At 43.0% G+C, this 17441-nt stretch overlaps 1 protein-coding gene across 2 annotated transcripts in view; it reads right to left on the minus strand.

Annotated features, from left to right (window-relative positions):
• Nucleotides 1–586: 586 nt before the first annotated feature.
• Nucleotides 587–17441, minus strand: part of NHSL1 (NHS like 1) — a 108741-nt gene continuing 91886 nt past the window's right edge. For both annotated transcript variants that reach the window (XM_061989722.1, XM_061989723.1), the window contains 3 exons: nucleotides 6691–10119; nucleotides 6005–6134; nucleotides 587–2427 (listed from right to left, as the gene is read on the minus strand). In XM_061989722.1, coding sequence (XP_061845706.1) covers nucleotides 1701–2427; nucleotides 6005–6134; nucleotides 6691–10119 — 4286 coding nt within the window. In that variant the 3' untranslated portion in view covers nucleotides 587–1700. The remainder of the gene's footprint in view (nucleotides 2428–6004; nucleotides 6135–6690; nucleotides 10120–17441) is intronic.

A 17441-nucleotide genomic window follows, 5' to 3' on the forward strand; every position in this document is an offset into this window, starting at 1 on the left:
TGCATGATTTATGGTGTTTGGTGGGTTGCCATACACTGCAGGACACATCTTTTGAAGGAGATTATAACCAACTCAAAAGACAATATGGCAACTGGCAGCCTTTTTCTTTATTGAAGCAAAGTCACAGCATTTTCATCACTATTCCCCTCTTGTGAAGGGAAGAGTTAAACGAAGGCCCCTGAAATTTACATTACTAACAAGTAAAGGATTGAAGAAAGAGATTACAAGCGTACTTCTCTAAAATAAATAATCTACAAAGAGTGCTTTTTCTTCTTCAAAGCAATCTAAAAACGTATAAATTCTACGGTAGGGAGATCAAAAGATATTTTAACAACTTTCAATATGTACAAACAATACAAAAACTGCGCACGCCATCAAATGATGCAAAACTTGTCTTAAAAATGAAAAGCTTCATTCCTACCAAGAACCAAAAAAACTCCAGCCAATATTTCAGTTTTAATTATTGGTCTTCTTTACAATCGGAAAACCGTTAAAATGTTTATTATTATTATCTGTAAAATATACAATAAAAATGAACCTCACTAAATTATTAAGGTTAAAAAAAGAAGAGAAATACTGCAGGCAAATCAATAAGGAAAGTAACTGTAACTTATTCTTTGGTAACCAAAAGTTAGCAAGTATCTGTATTTCAAGTGGTGAAAACTAAGAATCTTCCCATTTTGACAAATGGAAGAAAGACTTCTGGCAAAACACAACTCCCGTGTTTCAGTTTTGAAAGACAGGCTCCACCTACAGCTCTGTAGTGCAAGTTCTCAAAGTCAAACTTCGCTTTCTTACTCAGAAACGGAACCTTTCCAAACTCTTGGCAGTACACTGCTCAGTTCCTCACCCACTTTTCTGTTTCTCCCACGTGTCTGTTCACGTCCTCTGCACACACCCAGTTTTCCCAGTTCTCTAAGGGAATACTCCAGTCAAGGAAGCAAGTCACTTGGAAATGAATGTTTCACCAAGTGTACGCATGTGGCTGCACAGCAGCCAGTAGTGTGTTATAAAACCTGGCTCCCTTTTCCACGCTAACTACGTGTTTGATTTTTCCCTCAGGAAAAAAAAAAAAAGAAGAAGAAAAAAAAAAGTACCCTGGACTAATTCTTAACCTGGTGGCCTAATTGCTTTAGCAGGACACGCTTCATCAAAGACTGGGGCATACCCCAGTGACAAGCCACATAACCCCCAGCATCAACCCTACTATCTTCTCTTAAGTGAATGTGCCTCATCGTGCCTCTCTCTCTGCTTAACGAATGTACTACGCTGCACCACCACAAACGCTTTTGAAGCAAACATCCAGCTTGTACTACAGGAGCCTCTCATTCCTTTTTTCAGGCTTATTCCTACATTTTACTTGCACAACTGCAGTCTCAAGAAAACAGAAAAATTTCACACCCCTACAGGCTCTGAGAAAACTCTCCCCCCCCACCTCCCGTAAGAGGACTCCTAAGGCTTTACACAAAAAATTCAACTGTTAACTTTCTTGAAGCCACAGACCTCTCGTTCCAAGCAAGTCCTCCCCACCCCTACCCAACCATGCAGAACTATCATTGCCTTTAGCATTTAAACGCGCACATGCAGTTCATGGAATAAACGCTCAGCAAAGTAAACTTGTCCTGGTCTGGGCTCTCTTCTGGAATCTAGTCCTCTGTTCATTTTCTAGACTAACATCCAATACCTCTTGCCACTGCCTTTTAACTGTCCTCAGCTGAAGGACTTGGATACTTCCTTGAAGTACCAGGTTGAGTCATGAAGTCTAGGTGGGTTGTCTCAGAGGCTTCTTTGCAGCTTGCCTCCTCAGCATACGAAAAGTCACTCACGTCCATCTCGTCACTGTTAAATACGTCAAGCTGCCCCTCTTGCCGCTCTGATTCCAAAGTCCTCTGGGCCCTGCCCTCTGACTGTTCCACCACTTCTCCATCTCCTTCGCTAATGACGGTCATGGGGCTGCTCTGGATGCGGTTTCGGACATTGTACTTGCTGCTAGCAGCAGAGGGTGGCGTTCGCGACCGGCCGTACCTGGTGCCAGAGAAGGACATGCTCCTTGGCATCAGGCCCTCGCTCTTGGCCCACTCCTCCTGGGCCCGCTTGCTCTTGCTGGGTGAGCAGCCAGTGGAGCTGTCAGGAAGGTCGGGGCCAGAGTCCGCCTTTGCCCGGTGGAACCGTGGGTCCGTGTTCTTCAACATCTCTGCTGCAGACATGCGAGAGCTGGTGTCACAGCGGCTCCCTTTCTTCAGCAGCAGGGCTTTGAAGTTGTCGTTACTGGTGCTGCTCTTCCGAACGCTTCTCTGAATAGATCCAGCTTGCTTGAGGGGAGTTAAGGTTGGGGAAGCACCGGTGGGAGTTACGGGGGGCGATGGAGAATGGTTGCGGGTACGGTCGTCTTCAGAATCCTTACGGCCAAGGACTTTCCTTTTGGATCTGAGTTTGAAAAACAACAACAAAAAAAGAGGACCAAACAAACAAACAAAAAAAGCTTTTAAACCTCCCCTAATTAGACTTGGCTTAAAAGGATGACAATGAATTCAGCTAAAGCAGAAAGAGGGATAAGGGAGAAGTAATCTAAAACTAAAGTATGAGTAAGAACACCACCAAAACTGTACAGGCATTAATGCAGATATTGGAGGCATAAGCTAAGTTTATAGTATCTTTTTCTGCAAATCTAGAACAACAGAACTACAAAAACGGGAAATACTGGTCCAAAACACTTCATCAAATTTAGTCAATCAGGTTTCTGGAGTCAGTATTCAACTGCTAAAAGTACAATGCGTTGTAAAGATTATACTCAACGCCATTTGTCTGTTGGTTTGGGGATCTGATGAAAAAGATGTCATCTAGAATATGCTGGACTGTTTTGGGTTTTCTACTATTTCATTTGATGCTCTCTGGAGACTGGAAGCGCCATTTAGCCCACCTGTCTTTAGAAAAGGATATTGCAATGCATTGCTCCTAAAGTTAAGACGGAGGAAAAGGGAGGGGGAGAAATGTGTAATCATTCTAGATTAAAGGATTTAAAGAGAGAAAAAAGAAAAAAAATCCCCTCCCCTCTCCACTCCAAACATTAAACAAATAGTGAAAACTGAGGTTTTGGGCTTCTATTAAGATGCAAAGACAAAATTCACAGTTCTGTTGGTGCTCTGTCATTGTAACTCGTTGACTAAATGAAGGAGACATCGACTTCCTGACATGAAAGTTATCTTTCCAAATGAAATGGCAGAGTGTTTATTAATTTAAATGTGAGGTGAAGGGATAACAAAAACAAAAATAAGAAGCGATTGTGGGACTGGGAATAAGTGGCAACTGGACTTCTATTGCCTCCTTTTTTGTATCACTAAAAATCTTAAGGAAAAAAAATGTACTACATGCCTGGTATCTGTAGCAAAGCTGCTTTGCTTCTTTGTAGAGTATTAATTAATTCAAAAAGGCTGTATAAAAGCTAACTTTACATATGCTATTTTGGCAAGAGTTTAAAACAAGTCAGCAGACTTGTTACAAATACAAGATTATCAAGCTCTAATTCCGTATTACTTTTAATCAAGTATGTGTTCAATGCAGACCCTTCTTCTTGCAGGACAGGTTTCTACTTAATGTGATCTTTAACTCTACATTCTTGAAGGCCTTGAGATTTTGCCAAGGCACGCTCAAATGTCTTTTATGCATTGCAGTCTACTGATAATTAAAAAAAACCCGGAAAACAAAGTGGCAGGAACCATCATCTGAGTAGGCGGCAGCAACAGACACGGCCATAAACCTGCCAAGACTTTGGAGGGATCCTGTCTCTCTCAAGGGGAGAAGTTTGTGCACAGATAACCCCCACAGGCAGCTGCAACAGCTGTTATCTTCAGCTGCTGCTGCCTCCACCTGTCTTTCTGGAAAAAGAATAACAATCTAAGACTGACATCCACTCAGCCTGAGGATGAATGGATGCCAGAAGACCGCATAGCGATAAAATGACGGCTTCAGTTGTGGCAAACTTAAGAACCTTGTTGATATTTAACAGTGTCAGTATTACAGGCAGCAAGTGAATTTGGTGCTTGGATGCTGTCATGGTTAAGCTCTGCGAGTCTGTGTGCGATTAAGTACAGTGAAAAGATTTCCCTCCATTAGGGTTCTGGCTGCCTATGGGTGTCTTTAAACACTACAACGCTGGGGCTGTCCTGCTGCCAAAATCAAATGAAATTCCAAATAAACAGACAGTAAAATTCAATCACAAAGATCTGCAGGGAAAGACTCATTTATCCTGGCTTGAAGTAATTCAGTAAGACTGAACGTGCTGCATGAGCGGTCAGTTTGCTGTCAGCATCTAACCAGCTTTTCTCAGCATGTATGAATTATGGCAGAAACTTAAAATTAAGAACCAAATTTGGTTTTGGTGGCTTTTCAGACAGAGGTAGGTGATGTATTCAAACAAAACTGTGTCTTAAATTCAGATTGTTCTTCCTGCCTTTAACACACATGCCGCTAAATTTCTTGCCTTACTCCAAAGCACATATTCAAGAGTGCCAATCACTGAAACAATACCTTTCAGAAGCACTGGGGAGAAACCCAAACCATTTTTAATTAAGAATGAAGGAAGATAGTAGTTCAAGTCTAAAGCCAGCAAAAGCAAGGTTTTAATAGCAAACGTTATCAAGCGTTTTTTAACTATGCCACATCCAGTTCCATTGTCCATTTCCCCATAAACTCATGAATGATAGGTATGTGCTGTGCATGCACACAGAGATCCACTCTCTATCTGTAAACATCATGGTGAAAGGTCACTGACCAGAATATTTCTTTCTAAAACCAGATTTGTTGCAGTCCCAGAGAGTACCATGCGATGCGAATGCAACAGATCATTTTTAGAACAGCTCCTACAGGCCAAGCCAAAAGAGTAGCTCTAGGTTATAAAAAGTCACAAAGACAATTTTTGTAACGTCTGAAACAAAATTGTTTCAAGAATGGGAAAAAAAAAAAGCATTTCCATCCCAAATGCTGCAGTCTCCCACCTCCCAGCCACGTTCTCACAACAGGCTTTTCCCATCACTCTGCTCCTGCTGCAGAACCTGGGCACACGTCTGCAAACTGACTGAGCACCTAGATAAACCTCTGGGGACACCGCTGAGCCCTTTCCTGTGACCAGTTAAAAGAGATGGCCCCCTCCACATTTTGAAGTCAGAGGAAACAGCCGCAAGATGGCACTACTGCTACATCGAGTCTAGTCTACAAGCAAGCTCAGTAGTTCAGGGAGTGGAAATAGTCTTCTGTGTGTACTGTTTAAATGGTGCACACGTCTCATTTTGTGGTTTTGTCTTCTTTTCTGGTTTGGGTTTTGTTGGGGTTTTTTTTTTTGACCACTTAATGTGAACAGCACAAAAAATCTAGTTGCCTATTCCGGATGATTTTGTTTTTAAGGGAAATGAATAATGTCATTAATAATAGAGTGAGTATCTCACATTTCATTCATGAACCGGTTTGACACAGAACACCCGACCTCAGGCTGGATTATGGCAAACTATAATCCAGCGTTTGCCATATGTTTTGTCATATGACTGACATGTTGAGTTACTTGCCAGTTTCAGCCACGCTTGCCATGAAGCATTAGCGTTGAGCCTCTGTCCCAAACTGCACCATATAAGCAGCGAAGGGAGTAAAAAGAGATGGAGAAGAACAAGAATGAAAACAAAAAGATACACAGAAAAAGCAACAGTAGAGTTAATATGGCAGATTGAGAACAGTACAATAAATACTAGACGTAGTTTGGTATTTTAAAGGGCAAGTTATTTAGAAGATAATCTGCATTCATTTTATCTGGTAGTTCAGAATGCATTAAATATATTTGTAAATCAACAGAACACAAGTTCTTTTCTTTATCTTTTTACTATATAGCCCTGGTAGAAAGTTGATAAACGTGTACTTTTTGTTAAAGCAATGACTGTTGTAATTGGGTGTTTTAGTTCATTAATTTTTGAGAGAACTACTGGACCTGATGGTATAGGAAGGGCAATTTCTGCAGTACCTGTGAATGGCTGCAAACAGATCCTCAGTAGTCCTTGGTCTTGCTGGTGTTGACACTCCGTCCGTCTCTTCCCCATAACTATTGCTCGGCAGGAACGAACTACTCACTGTATCCGATTCAAACACCTCCACTACAGAGAGAGAACGAACAATGCTGTCAGTCCATCGTGGGAACACAATCGGCACATCATCATGAAACCAGTCCTCCCTGCCGCTAAGGCAAAGCATCCGAGAAACTGAGTGAGCGCAGCACTGCCGTTATTTGCGAGTTGAGAGCAGAGTCTGCCTTGGAAACTGCAGCATGCGACATGCGCACGCTTGCTCACACACCCAGGCAGAGAACACCACCGAAGACAAATTTGTGTGGTTCCCACTGTAACGTAAAATCAAAATTAACAAAGCTAAGCCATGTTTTCATAGAATGCTTCAAACATAGCACAGTTAAATAAAGCACCACTTTCTTTCCATGTCTGCGATAATGAGAAGTCAGAAAGGAATTATAAGAAATCCCATAGAGTACTGATCGGATCCCTGCTACTTCCTTCAGGTTCCAAGTTTTAACTATCACCAAGAGGCTCTTTTGTCTACAGAAGCCCACCTGAATGCTATGACTGCTATTCCCACTCACCAGCTTCTTCAAAATAACTACTTCTGCATCTGAAGAAGAGACAGAGAAAAGAGACTCACCACTTTCATTCTCCTGAGATAGGTGCCCGTCAGTGTTACTGCCACTGTCCTGGCTGCTGCCTGAACCGCTTCCTTCATCAAAAGCAGGCTGCTCCTCCTGCCTGGGTTCTCCTTGAACTGGTGATGCAGCAGGCTGTACCACAGAGGCATTAGCTCCCACTGTCTCGGAGAAGGTGAATCCGGCAGCTCCTCCCTCAGGAACCAGGCTGCCAGAGTCCATCTCGCTAGAACTGAGTCCATCTGTAAGGCAGTTTCTCGCCTCCTCACACCGTGCAAGCACAGCGTCTCTCTTCGTTGGGCTTGAAGTGCTTCTGACAGTATCGCTCACTTCAGCTATTTTCTCCACTGTGAGATCCAACTGTGGAGGTGGTACAACAAGGAACAGTTTGGGTTTCTTTGAAATAGGAGGTGGTTTCTTGCTTAGCGATATGACCTGAGTCTTGTCGGGAGATGCTGGTGACCCCTGAAGTGACATGCCAGAATGGATGTGTTCGCTCTGCACTGGAGACTCGGGTGTTTCTTCAGTAGCTGTCCCTAGTGCATCAGGTTCAAAAGACTTGTTTAGACCTACTGCACTCACAGGCTTCTGATTGCTGTCAAGCGCAGGTATGTTATCAGAAAGAACAAGGGGAGAACCCCGAGCCAGTGTTTGAACTGAGTTTTTAAATGAAGTGCCTTGAGTTTTCATTTCCTCTTCACCTAGGCTGCTACTGAGTCTTAGCGAGAGAGATGGCTTTAGGGAAGACTGCAATGATGAATTTACAGTACCCTTTTCCTGAGAGACGGCTTCAGAAGCAGGTTCAGGTGATAGTTCGCCTTCTGTCACTTTTTTCACAGACCTCAGCTGCACCATTTGCAATGCTTTGGTAGTTACTAAGGGCATGACAGGTCTCGATGCGTCTTGCTTGTTGAGTGGCTGTTTCACTGGACTGTAGCAAGATTCTTCCTGGTTACGTTTCTTAAAAGAATACTGTGGGCATATTGTTGCATCTTTTGTTAGTTTGGGATCAAGAGGTGGTGCTGGTGGTGGGACAGCTAAGGGGAAAGTGGAAGGAGGAGGAACTGCGGAAGAGAATGAACTGATAGGGGCTTCTTGGAGAAACCATGGGACAGTCTGGATATAGGAAGAATTCACATCAGCTTCTGGCGGAGGAGGTGGGAATGTGGGAGAGGCTGACAATGGTGACAGATCCATGATTTCTGCTGGAGGAGGGGGAGGAAGAGGAGGAGAAAGTTCTGGGCATTGTGGAGGAGGCGTTGGAAGAGGAGGTGGTGGAGGAGGTGCACCACAATCCAGAGGAGAGCTCAGAGTGGGGTCCACTTTCTTCAAACTCACACTCCCTTCAGTAGATGTATTTGAAGAAAGAGAAGTGGAGGATGAAGACATGGAGACTGAAGACAAAAGAGAGGATTTTCTTTCAGGCACTTTAGGCTTCAGCTTGGATTTCCCATTTCCCGATGATGTGGATTTTACGAATACAGGCACAGGAGTGAGTGCGGTGGGTGTATTGGACTGGCTGGAGTATCCACTCGATGGTGACGTGACTCGGTGGGATTTCTCCGGAGAAGTGCTCTTTGGTTTGGCCATTCCACTGGGCACTTGTGGCACAGAAGCCCTTGAACCATCACTAAAGTGGCTGATGCTGTAATCACTGAGAGCAGACGACGTGCTGGCAGAATGGGTCACTGGGGATTTCGCCTGATCGTCCACTACTGCGGCATAGTCGCTGTAGTAACCCCACTGGTCGGCGTACTCTGACTTGATGCTGCTTGTTTCACTCTGAGAGGGGGTGACTGTGCAGATGGAGTACAGGTTTGGAGCAGTAGTGGACATCATGCTGCTGCTTGCACTGATTGAGCTTTGGCTGCGGGAGCGCAACACCCAGGGATCCTCATAATCGCTGCAGGGGCTCTGGGAAGGGGAGCTGCCATTTTTACACTTGAGATTCAACTGCAGAGAATGCTGAAGAGTCGCAATGAGGGTTTCATCAAGTACCTGTCCATTGGACTGGGCTTTTTTCTTGGGCACCCTTCTGAGTGAGTCTGTTCTGGATGGTGGCAAAGGTGGTTTCTTGGCCTTTTTCAGGGAGATGTTTCTTGCAAGGGATTTGTCACCTTGGCCTGACTGGTCATCCTGATGTTTCTTCTCATTTCCTTCAAAGACATTTATCACACTGTCTCTAGGGTTCCCAAAACCGTTAGCGGTACTGCATGGCACATCTGACTTCAGTCCAGAGTCCATATGTGTGGAACTGTAATAACCATCGTGATCCACAGAACAGAGAGATGTAGAATCATCCCTGGCTGAAGTCCTCTCCAGGCTGCTGCTGCTCAGGTTGCTACCAGGAGTGGCACAGCCCGGTGTGGTACAAATCACCCCCTTGTGTGACGGAGTCTCACTGGTTTCCACAGGCTTGCACAGCCAGTGCTCTGTGCTGTTCACTGATGCTTGTGCTCGCTCTCCTAAGGAGCTAGAGTCACTCCTACCATCGCTGTCCTGGGAAGGGGTTGGTAAAGCAAGATTGTTCCTACCGCTGGAGATCACGCTCTGAGACCCAGCCTCCACGTTTCCAGAAGCACTAAGAGAGACGGCAGAGTCTCCAAGAGATAGCATCACAACAGCATTAGATGGGATGGTATCTGAAGTCTGTGAGTGACGTGTGGAGCTGCTCTCACTCCAGTTACCACTTGAAGAATGGTGATCTTCTTTCCCGCTTACTGTACTGCTGGCGACAGGATTGTCTCTTGGCTTTGGGTAGGCAGCAGAGCTGGTAATTTTACTGTCCAGTGACCCAGCACTCTGAGCAGTGTGAATAACTATAACTTCTGAGGAGGACGACAGTGTTGCATTGGGTATGATGCTTGTTGAGTAGGTAGCGTGAGGAGAGACCACACATGCTGGGCTTGCAGACTTTTCACTGTCATAGCTTCTCATCTCTTGAGACCTTGGCCTCAACAGGTTCCCTGTTGTGGAATTGTTCCTCAGATGCACAACACTATCATCCACTTGCAATTTACTTATCTGATGGGGTAAAGTGCCAGCAATGTCTTCTGTCTGCCTAGAGATGCTCTGTGTCTGCTCTAGGGACTGCAGAGATACTCTTGCACCAGCCCGAGGCAAGCTGTGAAAACCTACGTCGCTATTTTGGCGAGAAGCAAATATAACTGCAGCAGAATCACTCATCACTGACATGTTTCCAGATGAGCTGGAGAACTGAGACATCTGGGCTGCAATGCCTTGTCCTTTCTGTGCTCGTATTCTTCTCATAGAAGGGGGCACAACTTTAACTTCCTCTGTCTGGCAGCTGGTGTCCTTGGTCTCCGAGCGCTGCATAGCAGAACGATAGCTGTCTAGTCTCCCCAGCGTGGAACAGTGATCTGGGACATATATGGAATGTCCTCGGAAATCACCCTGGCCAGTGCCAACTGCTGGAGTCAAAATAAAATAATTATTTCTTGAAGCACAAATTCACATTTCTCTACTTACTCATTTCAGAACAGAAAAAAAACCCAAACAAAACCTCAGCAAAATGCTTTGATCCCCCGTGCTCCTGCAGGTCATGCCTTCTGAAAAAGAATCTGCAGCAATGGATTTTGAGCAGCCATCGTGTGTCTTCTGCACTTCTCTGCCCTTTTTCCTTATTACCGGGAACCTTTTGCCTACAGAATCATCTTGCGCTGCTGCCGCACATTCGACACATGAAATCCTCTGTTTATGACATGGTAATAATTTCCATAGTAATCAGTTATGTCAGAAACCAAGTCACACCATTTGACTTCCAGTAGGCAAAGCAGCAGAACAGACAAAAGCCTGAGAAGCGTGGAGTGTGTTTCCATGCTAATGCCTCATGCAATAAAGAAAAGGGGAAGGAAATCTGGAGACTAATATGAATAATCAGATCTGCTTTTGAAAATCATTACACTTCAGAAAAAAAAAGATTTCAGGAGACATGGATAGCTCTCCCAAGTCTTGCAATTCATCTGAAAGAAGGCTGACACATTTAAACATGCATTGCTTTACCACAAATCATGCATATGCTGTAACAGCATTATACACAAAGACATTATTCGATGCTGCAAAGAAAACCATTAAGTAACATTTCTTCACACAACTATTTTCTATTTATCATAAAGGAAAAACTCAAATAAGAGGGGAAAAGAAACAGCTAGCACTGATGGTCATCTCACCGTCAGCACTGTCAGGAAGTAAAAAATAGCAGTACTTTTTTTTTAAAAGAAGAAGAAATAATCACATATTGGCATAAACTACCCTTTGATGACAATGGAAAAACAGTTTTATTTCAAAATAGAGTTATCACTGAGTCAGTAGAAAGGCTTCTGGGGTTAAGTTTTACCAATATTTACTGGCAGCTGCCCTTTAAAATCACAAACAGGAGCATTGTTTTAAAATTAGTCTGTGTAAGGCTGTTGCTTTTCAATTCAGTTGTGCTACTGTATAAATAGCAGACACGAGAGGCAGGCGTGCTGCTGGAGATGCTTGTAAGGATGCTGCATATGTCACTGTGGGGGAAAATTGGTTATTTCAAGTCTCCGCCTTAGCTGTTCTCCAGAGTGATGAAGGAGCGTGCCTTGATAGGACAGCTCTCCTTTCATATTTACTATACAGAACTGGATCAGGAAGATAGGTATTCTTATCATGCAGCTTTAAACACCACTTAAAGGACATTTAATTATCCTTATTCTTGGCAGGAAAATGAAGCATTTAGGATGAAGAAAAGAGGGTTCTGAAAACGCTACAGTGAAAGCAGCACACACAAAGAAATTCTTTACTCCTTTTCACCAGGCACAGAAGTACTCTTTTAGATGCCTGAAGCCTATATATTTTGCTTTGTGTAGATTCGCTTGCTCTCATGAAAACATAGCCTCTTTCTGCTTCTGGTGGAGGTCTACAGCAAAGCTAGACACTCAGATGCTGGCAAATGTCTTGGATAATCTAATATGAGGTACTGTCAGAACAGATGGACTATAGCAGCCAACCAAGGGAGATATTTGCATATTCTGTCTGAGGTTATTAAGATTTATACAGTTAAGTAAAATAATTTAGTTTTGTTTTCCTTTTGTATTTTTCCTATAGAATCAGTGTCTCACTTTGGTTAACAGAGAAAAGCATCCAAGGAGACATTACAAACGTTTCTGAAACCACGACATCACCGATGACAACTGTTAGCCAATTAAAAATATCTGGTAATAAAAACCTGCATACTAAGTTACATAAATACTCAAAGAGACAGGGTATTTTTCTTCTTTCTGCCACTGTGAATACACACACGCACACAAAAACACACACACACACGCACACACACACGATAGAAGAATGGGGCTGGTGAAGAATGAAGCTGTCAGCAGTACAGCAAGTACCTAATACTGTCACATACTGACCTGTGGCTGAGAGCACCTCATTTCAGCATGCAGTATGTTGGTATTCACAAAGGAAGCTAAACACACTACTCTGTTTCACAAGCAGTGTAACGCGGATGGGTGGTTTATGCTTGTTTCAAATGTTATTGCTAGGGAGGTAAATGGCAAAGTGCAGCAATGCTAGACTTGCTAACCTCTTCTTTTCTCCTTTCAAAGCCAGGAGTGTTAGAATGCATTACTGGGACACTCTGTTTCACAGCAAACACACAGCAATGTATGAAATATAAACCCAAACCTTGGTGCTTTATGTCACTATAGAAAAGAGGCTGAGAACGGCTGTACCAAAATGCCCTGGGGAGGAGGTCAGGTCCTCCCTACCATGCCCCAGCAGAGCCTGGAGGCCCGCTGGCTGGCCCAGGCTGGAGCCGTGCAGGAGGAGTAGGCCAATACAAGGGCAGCATCAACAACCACAGGCCGCTGCTGTACATCAGTGCTAACCCTCTGTTACTGTCACCAGAATAGATGGAACTTGGGTATCCAAATTGCATAAAATGACTTAACAGCTGTAAACTTTTACAGCCTTGGTGCTGCAGGGAAGCCTGTCAGGGCAGGTCGTTGCACCAGTGTGAGGCCTCTTGGGAGTCAGAGTGGCTTGTAGCCCAAATAAAGAGAGTGTTCAGAGGGGGTAAGACAGCACAGTCTCAGAAGGTTAAACTACAGGGCTATATCCTTCAATCATGACATGGCATCTGGTCAGGGAAAGGACTCTTCACAGCTGTTGCTATTACAAGAACACAAGTTTGAGGTTTTGATTTTTTTGTTGTTGTTGTGCAGAAATGCCACATATTCTGAAATTACTTCAGCTTTGATCTTGGCTTTACATATATGCACAATCTCACACAAATCTGTGAGGATTTACCTGCCCTATATAATACTGCAAGTGCTCTTTTTATAGTTCTATTTCCTGAAGAGGGCCAAGAAAATATGCAAGGAAAATGGTTCAAAAAGATAATCAAAGGAATAGTTAGGACTGAGATATTCTCTTATGATGTGGAGGGTTTTAAGATTTTGGTGGAATTCATAGCAGGGTAGCAAGAAGTATTTTGCACGTAATTTACAAGTGCATGGTAAAAACCTCACTTACTTCCAGAATCACACTGAAAAGCAAGGATTCCCTTAAATCCTTAAAATCAAAACATTTATTGGTACTGCAGTTAGAAGATGAACAATCCAAGTCTAAGTGACAGCTCAAAGCTTTAAGTGACTATTACACTGAAAATGCTATGCCTTTCTGGAAACCTCTATTTAAATAGTCATCCAACATTACAAGATTTCTGCACTTCCAAAATTCGGGAACTGAATCAGAGCTTTTAAAGAATAGCACCTACAAGTCCATCTGGTTGCAAGGGCAATGTCTGAGCAGAGAGTAGGAAAAAGTACTGCAGAACTGGACAGCAGGCTACAGATGCTGAATGTTGCCAAGTCAGAAGGACCTACAATTTGGTGATACGATAACTGTCTGAAACTAATTAATAATCATCTCCTGTGCATTTTATACTATTCTGTGTACAGCAACCTAGTAGTCAGTGCTATGCTCATCACAGGAGGCCTGTATCTACACTCCTTTCTTTTTTATTACCCTACTTCTTGCTATGCTGAAAATCTCTGAGGGAAAATGCTCTTCCCTAATGCACATGTTCAGTGTAGATGCCACCAGCAAGTAAACGCCCACTCTCTGGAACAAGTGCAAGATGTAACATATTTAACAACTCTTGCATGGAAGCACAGAGAAGAGGTTCAAATGCATACCTTAGCTCCATGCACTAGATCCAAGATAGGCCCATACAGGTTACACCAGTTTTCCCTGAGGCTGGTAGTTACTGCTCTTGCTCATTAAAGATGACAGCAATTGAGACTGACTGCAAGTTTGATGGAAAAATGACAGTGTCTGCATGTAATCCCCAGAGCCAGGTACTAGCTATTAGAAGACTCCCTCTCCTCCCATGACCCTGGCTGATGTGACAGCACCTGCCTCTTGCTGCCAAGAATCAGCAGAAAGGTTGTCTGCATTGAAATGAACATAGAAAACTGAGGATATGGAAAGAGGAAAAAAAAAGCATGTTAATATCACAAAGAATATGCTTGTTTCAACTACAGAAGTAATCTCTCTTCCCAAACTACTTCTGACTAATCATTTTGACTATAAGCACTTGTCTCTTGTGCCACAGGCACATTCCTAAGACCTGTTGCTTTTATCTTCTTCTCATGCCTCACCCTGCAATCTTCCTCCAAACTTGTTGACCTGGACAAGTCACTGTGCAGGCATCACAACTTCCAGTGTTATAAAGAACTCTGGAGATTGTTCATCTATTTTACCCCAGTACTTATACACCAAAGGCTCAACAAGAAACAGATAAGTACATCAGGCTCACCGTAATTTTAGGTAATTTTCACTGTGCTCCACGAAGCAATTGTCAGCCATCAGAGGGGAGAAAAATATTGCAGAGAATTCTGAGATACTTTCCAGTACTGGAAGCTCAAAAAATATCCCAAATCCTTGCATATATCACTGCTACCACGAAAGCCAGAATTTTGATGAAAATACAGGGAATTAAAAGTTTTCTCAATTCTGTTCATTTCACTACTAAACAGCCTCTGGTGAAGATTATATTCCTGGCATTTCTGTCTTTCTTCTCCCATTATCAAAAAAAGACACAGATCTTGTAATACCATGATCTCTGGATGAATAGTGCTGGGAATGTTCAACGTTGAGAAACTACTCTATTAGTTAAAAGGCACAATAACTCTGAAAGACATTCTCTCCAAAGACTGCCAAAGCTGCAACTTGAAGCAAGTGTAGAATAATAACTTAATAATAACTTAAACAGCTGGGTAATTCCATGTAGCATCTCTAAATCTGTAGAATCAATGGATATCTGGGACTCTTCTTACCTATGGGACTTGTAACTTGAATGACTGCTAGTACCAAAGGGACTATCAAGTACGAGGAGTCTGCAATAGAACTGAGTTCCTGAAGATCAGAAGGACTTATGTGCCCCCATGTTGCCAAGATGGCATTGCTTCCTCTAAGGCATGTCAAAACAGAAGCTTCAGCAGATCCAAATGATCCCTGGTGTGCTGGCTGGTACTAACAGAGGGTCTGAGCTGTGCTATAAGAAAGCAAATGAGGGATTGACAATTCAGGTGTCAGTCACATCCATACTGATGACTGACAGAAGGTCCTATAGGTGACAACTTGTTGTGAGCTACTGAAGATGGGAGGCGGGGTAATAAACTGAAAAAAAAAAAAGCATATGAGGTTATTCTAACCCTCTTATCCCTTTGGTAAAGAAAACAAATAAATAAAAAAGATGGGGGAGAGTCAGAAATCTTAACGACCATGGATTACATCTTGCGGTGGGAAACAAAGTATTGAGGGTAATTAAAGGAAGGTATAAAATTAGAAGATATTTTTTCAAAACCTGAAAGAGGACAAAAACTCTGTTCAATTGAAGAAGAACAAAATAACTGTCAGAAGAAGAAAAAAAATCAAAAGGTGGAAAACTTGAAGATGGTTTCCTATCCCCTACTTTGGTGAGCTTTTATTTGGAAGATGAACCGTGGTGGAACGGATACTCAGGTCTGAGATTGGTTCTCCTGCAACATAGGGAGGGAGTCATACTAGAAAGTATCTGTCAGTGCCTGGGACTGCACTGGTGCAGAGGTCTGGAGACATACTCACAACCAGGCAATTTGGTACCTTCACAAAAACAGAGTTAGTCTGAGCCGGACCATAGAGGCTGACAGAAAGACCATAGAAACATGAGAACATTTTGCTGCCTTTACTTCATCTGGAGAGTCAGCACATGTGAACAAAGCTGAAAATAACCAAGAGAAAAGAAAAAAGCAGGGTCAATGAGCAACGCCTACAACATGTTCTCCCAGAGAGCTGCTCATCTCCATCAAACTTCTGTTTAGGAATAATCTTCTTGCCCAAGGACAATATCAGTTTGTATATAAGGTACCATCTGAAGAAGACACCTAGAGACGATGGATAATGGCAACACAGTGAAGAGAAATTGAGAGCACAGAAACTTGAAGTAAAACATCACTTCAAAGTTTCTGGTCCTTTCTGCGGTTTTGATCCAACAATGACTCCATTAAACATACAGAACGTTTATAATCTGTAAGACAATGAAGGTAATTCAGAGATATGCAAAACTAATTTTCTCATTGCTGTGTTTGGCAGAGAGAGGAATGCTTTGCCTTCTCGTCTTTAGTGTCGCTCAGAAAACTGGCAGGCATCTCATTCTGCCTCAGAATCCCATCTACCACATTGCACCTTATCTACTAAGCTTTTTTAATATGCAAGTCTCTAGTCTACACAGGGAGACTGGTTCGTCACTGGAAGACACCTGTGAAAACACAGCAGTACAACTCCACTCAAAACTGGGAATGTTTAAAGATCTTTTCAGCATATGCCTCATGGGTGTAGTTAATGATTCCTTTCAGTACATTTGGCTGAATTCTACAGCAGTACCGTTGCTGCTGAGCTCGGGCCAGCAATCATCGCAGGCTTTCTCTTCTGTTTGGCCTTTTTTGTTACAAAGAAGCCAAAGCAGCACGGGAGAACCCCAGCAGCTTGGCCCGGCAGAATCTCTTCCAGGCTCTCTTGCAAGAAATGAAAATAGTTCAAGCTTGGTTGAAGCTTTGAGGTTCTCTCAAGTTTCTGCTTCCTTCTGAAGAATAAACAAGAGGTAACAAGAATCTGCTGTATGTGTTGGTTATTTAGCCTGTGCACAGCAACTTTGGCGCACCAAGGGATTTTAATCTTTGTGTAAATATTATAGCCATTCACAGTGATGCTTTAGGGGAGAAACAAAGAGATTTATTCAGCTGAAACCACAGGGAGAATGTCAATAGGCCCAATGCAATTGCTTGATTTGGAGTTTAGTCCAGATCCTTGTTCCGATCAAATGAACTGTGGAATGTTTTAAAACAACTCATTGTTTGTTTTGGGACCACGTAAGAGAAATAGGGAAAGGACAGATACAGAAATATTTGAAGAGTGACAAGGGAAAAAAGGCAGAAAAAGCATTGAACAGGGATGGGGAAGACTTAATTTATTCCCAGTCTTGCCAGCAGCCTGGTGGGTGATTCAGACTAAGTCTCTTCACTGTAGTATGCCTGGTTTCCCCATCTATAGCATGATAATTATTCTTTTACAAGCACACTTTTCTTCTAGTGATGGAACGCAATACGCTATCAGAGCTTCCCTGTCATACATTTTGCTGTCTGGATGACACAGAACTACCACAGAAGTGACATGAAACTCCTCAGATAACTTCCACCATCGGGCAGATGACTGAAGC

The sequence above is a fragment of the Colius striatus genome, chromosome 2 (assembly GCF_028858725.1).
Source record: "Colius striatus isolate bColStr4 chromosome 2, bColStr4.1.hap1, whole genome shotgun sequence".
Taxonomy (NCBI): domain Eukaryota; kingdom Metazoa; phylum Chordata; class Aves; order Coliiformes; family Coliidae; genus Colius; species Colius striatus.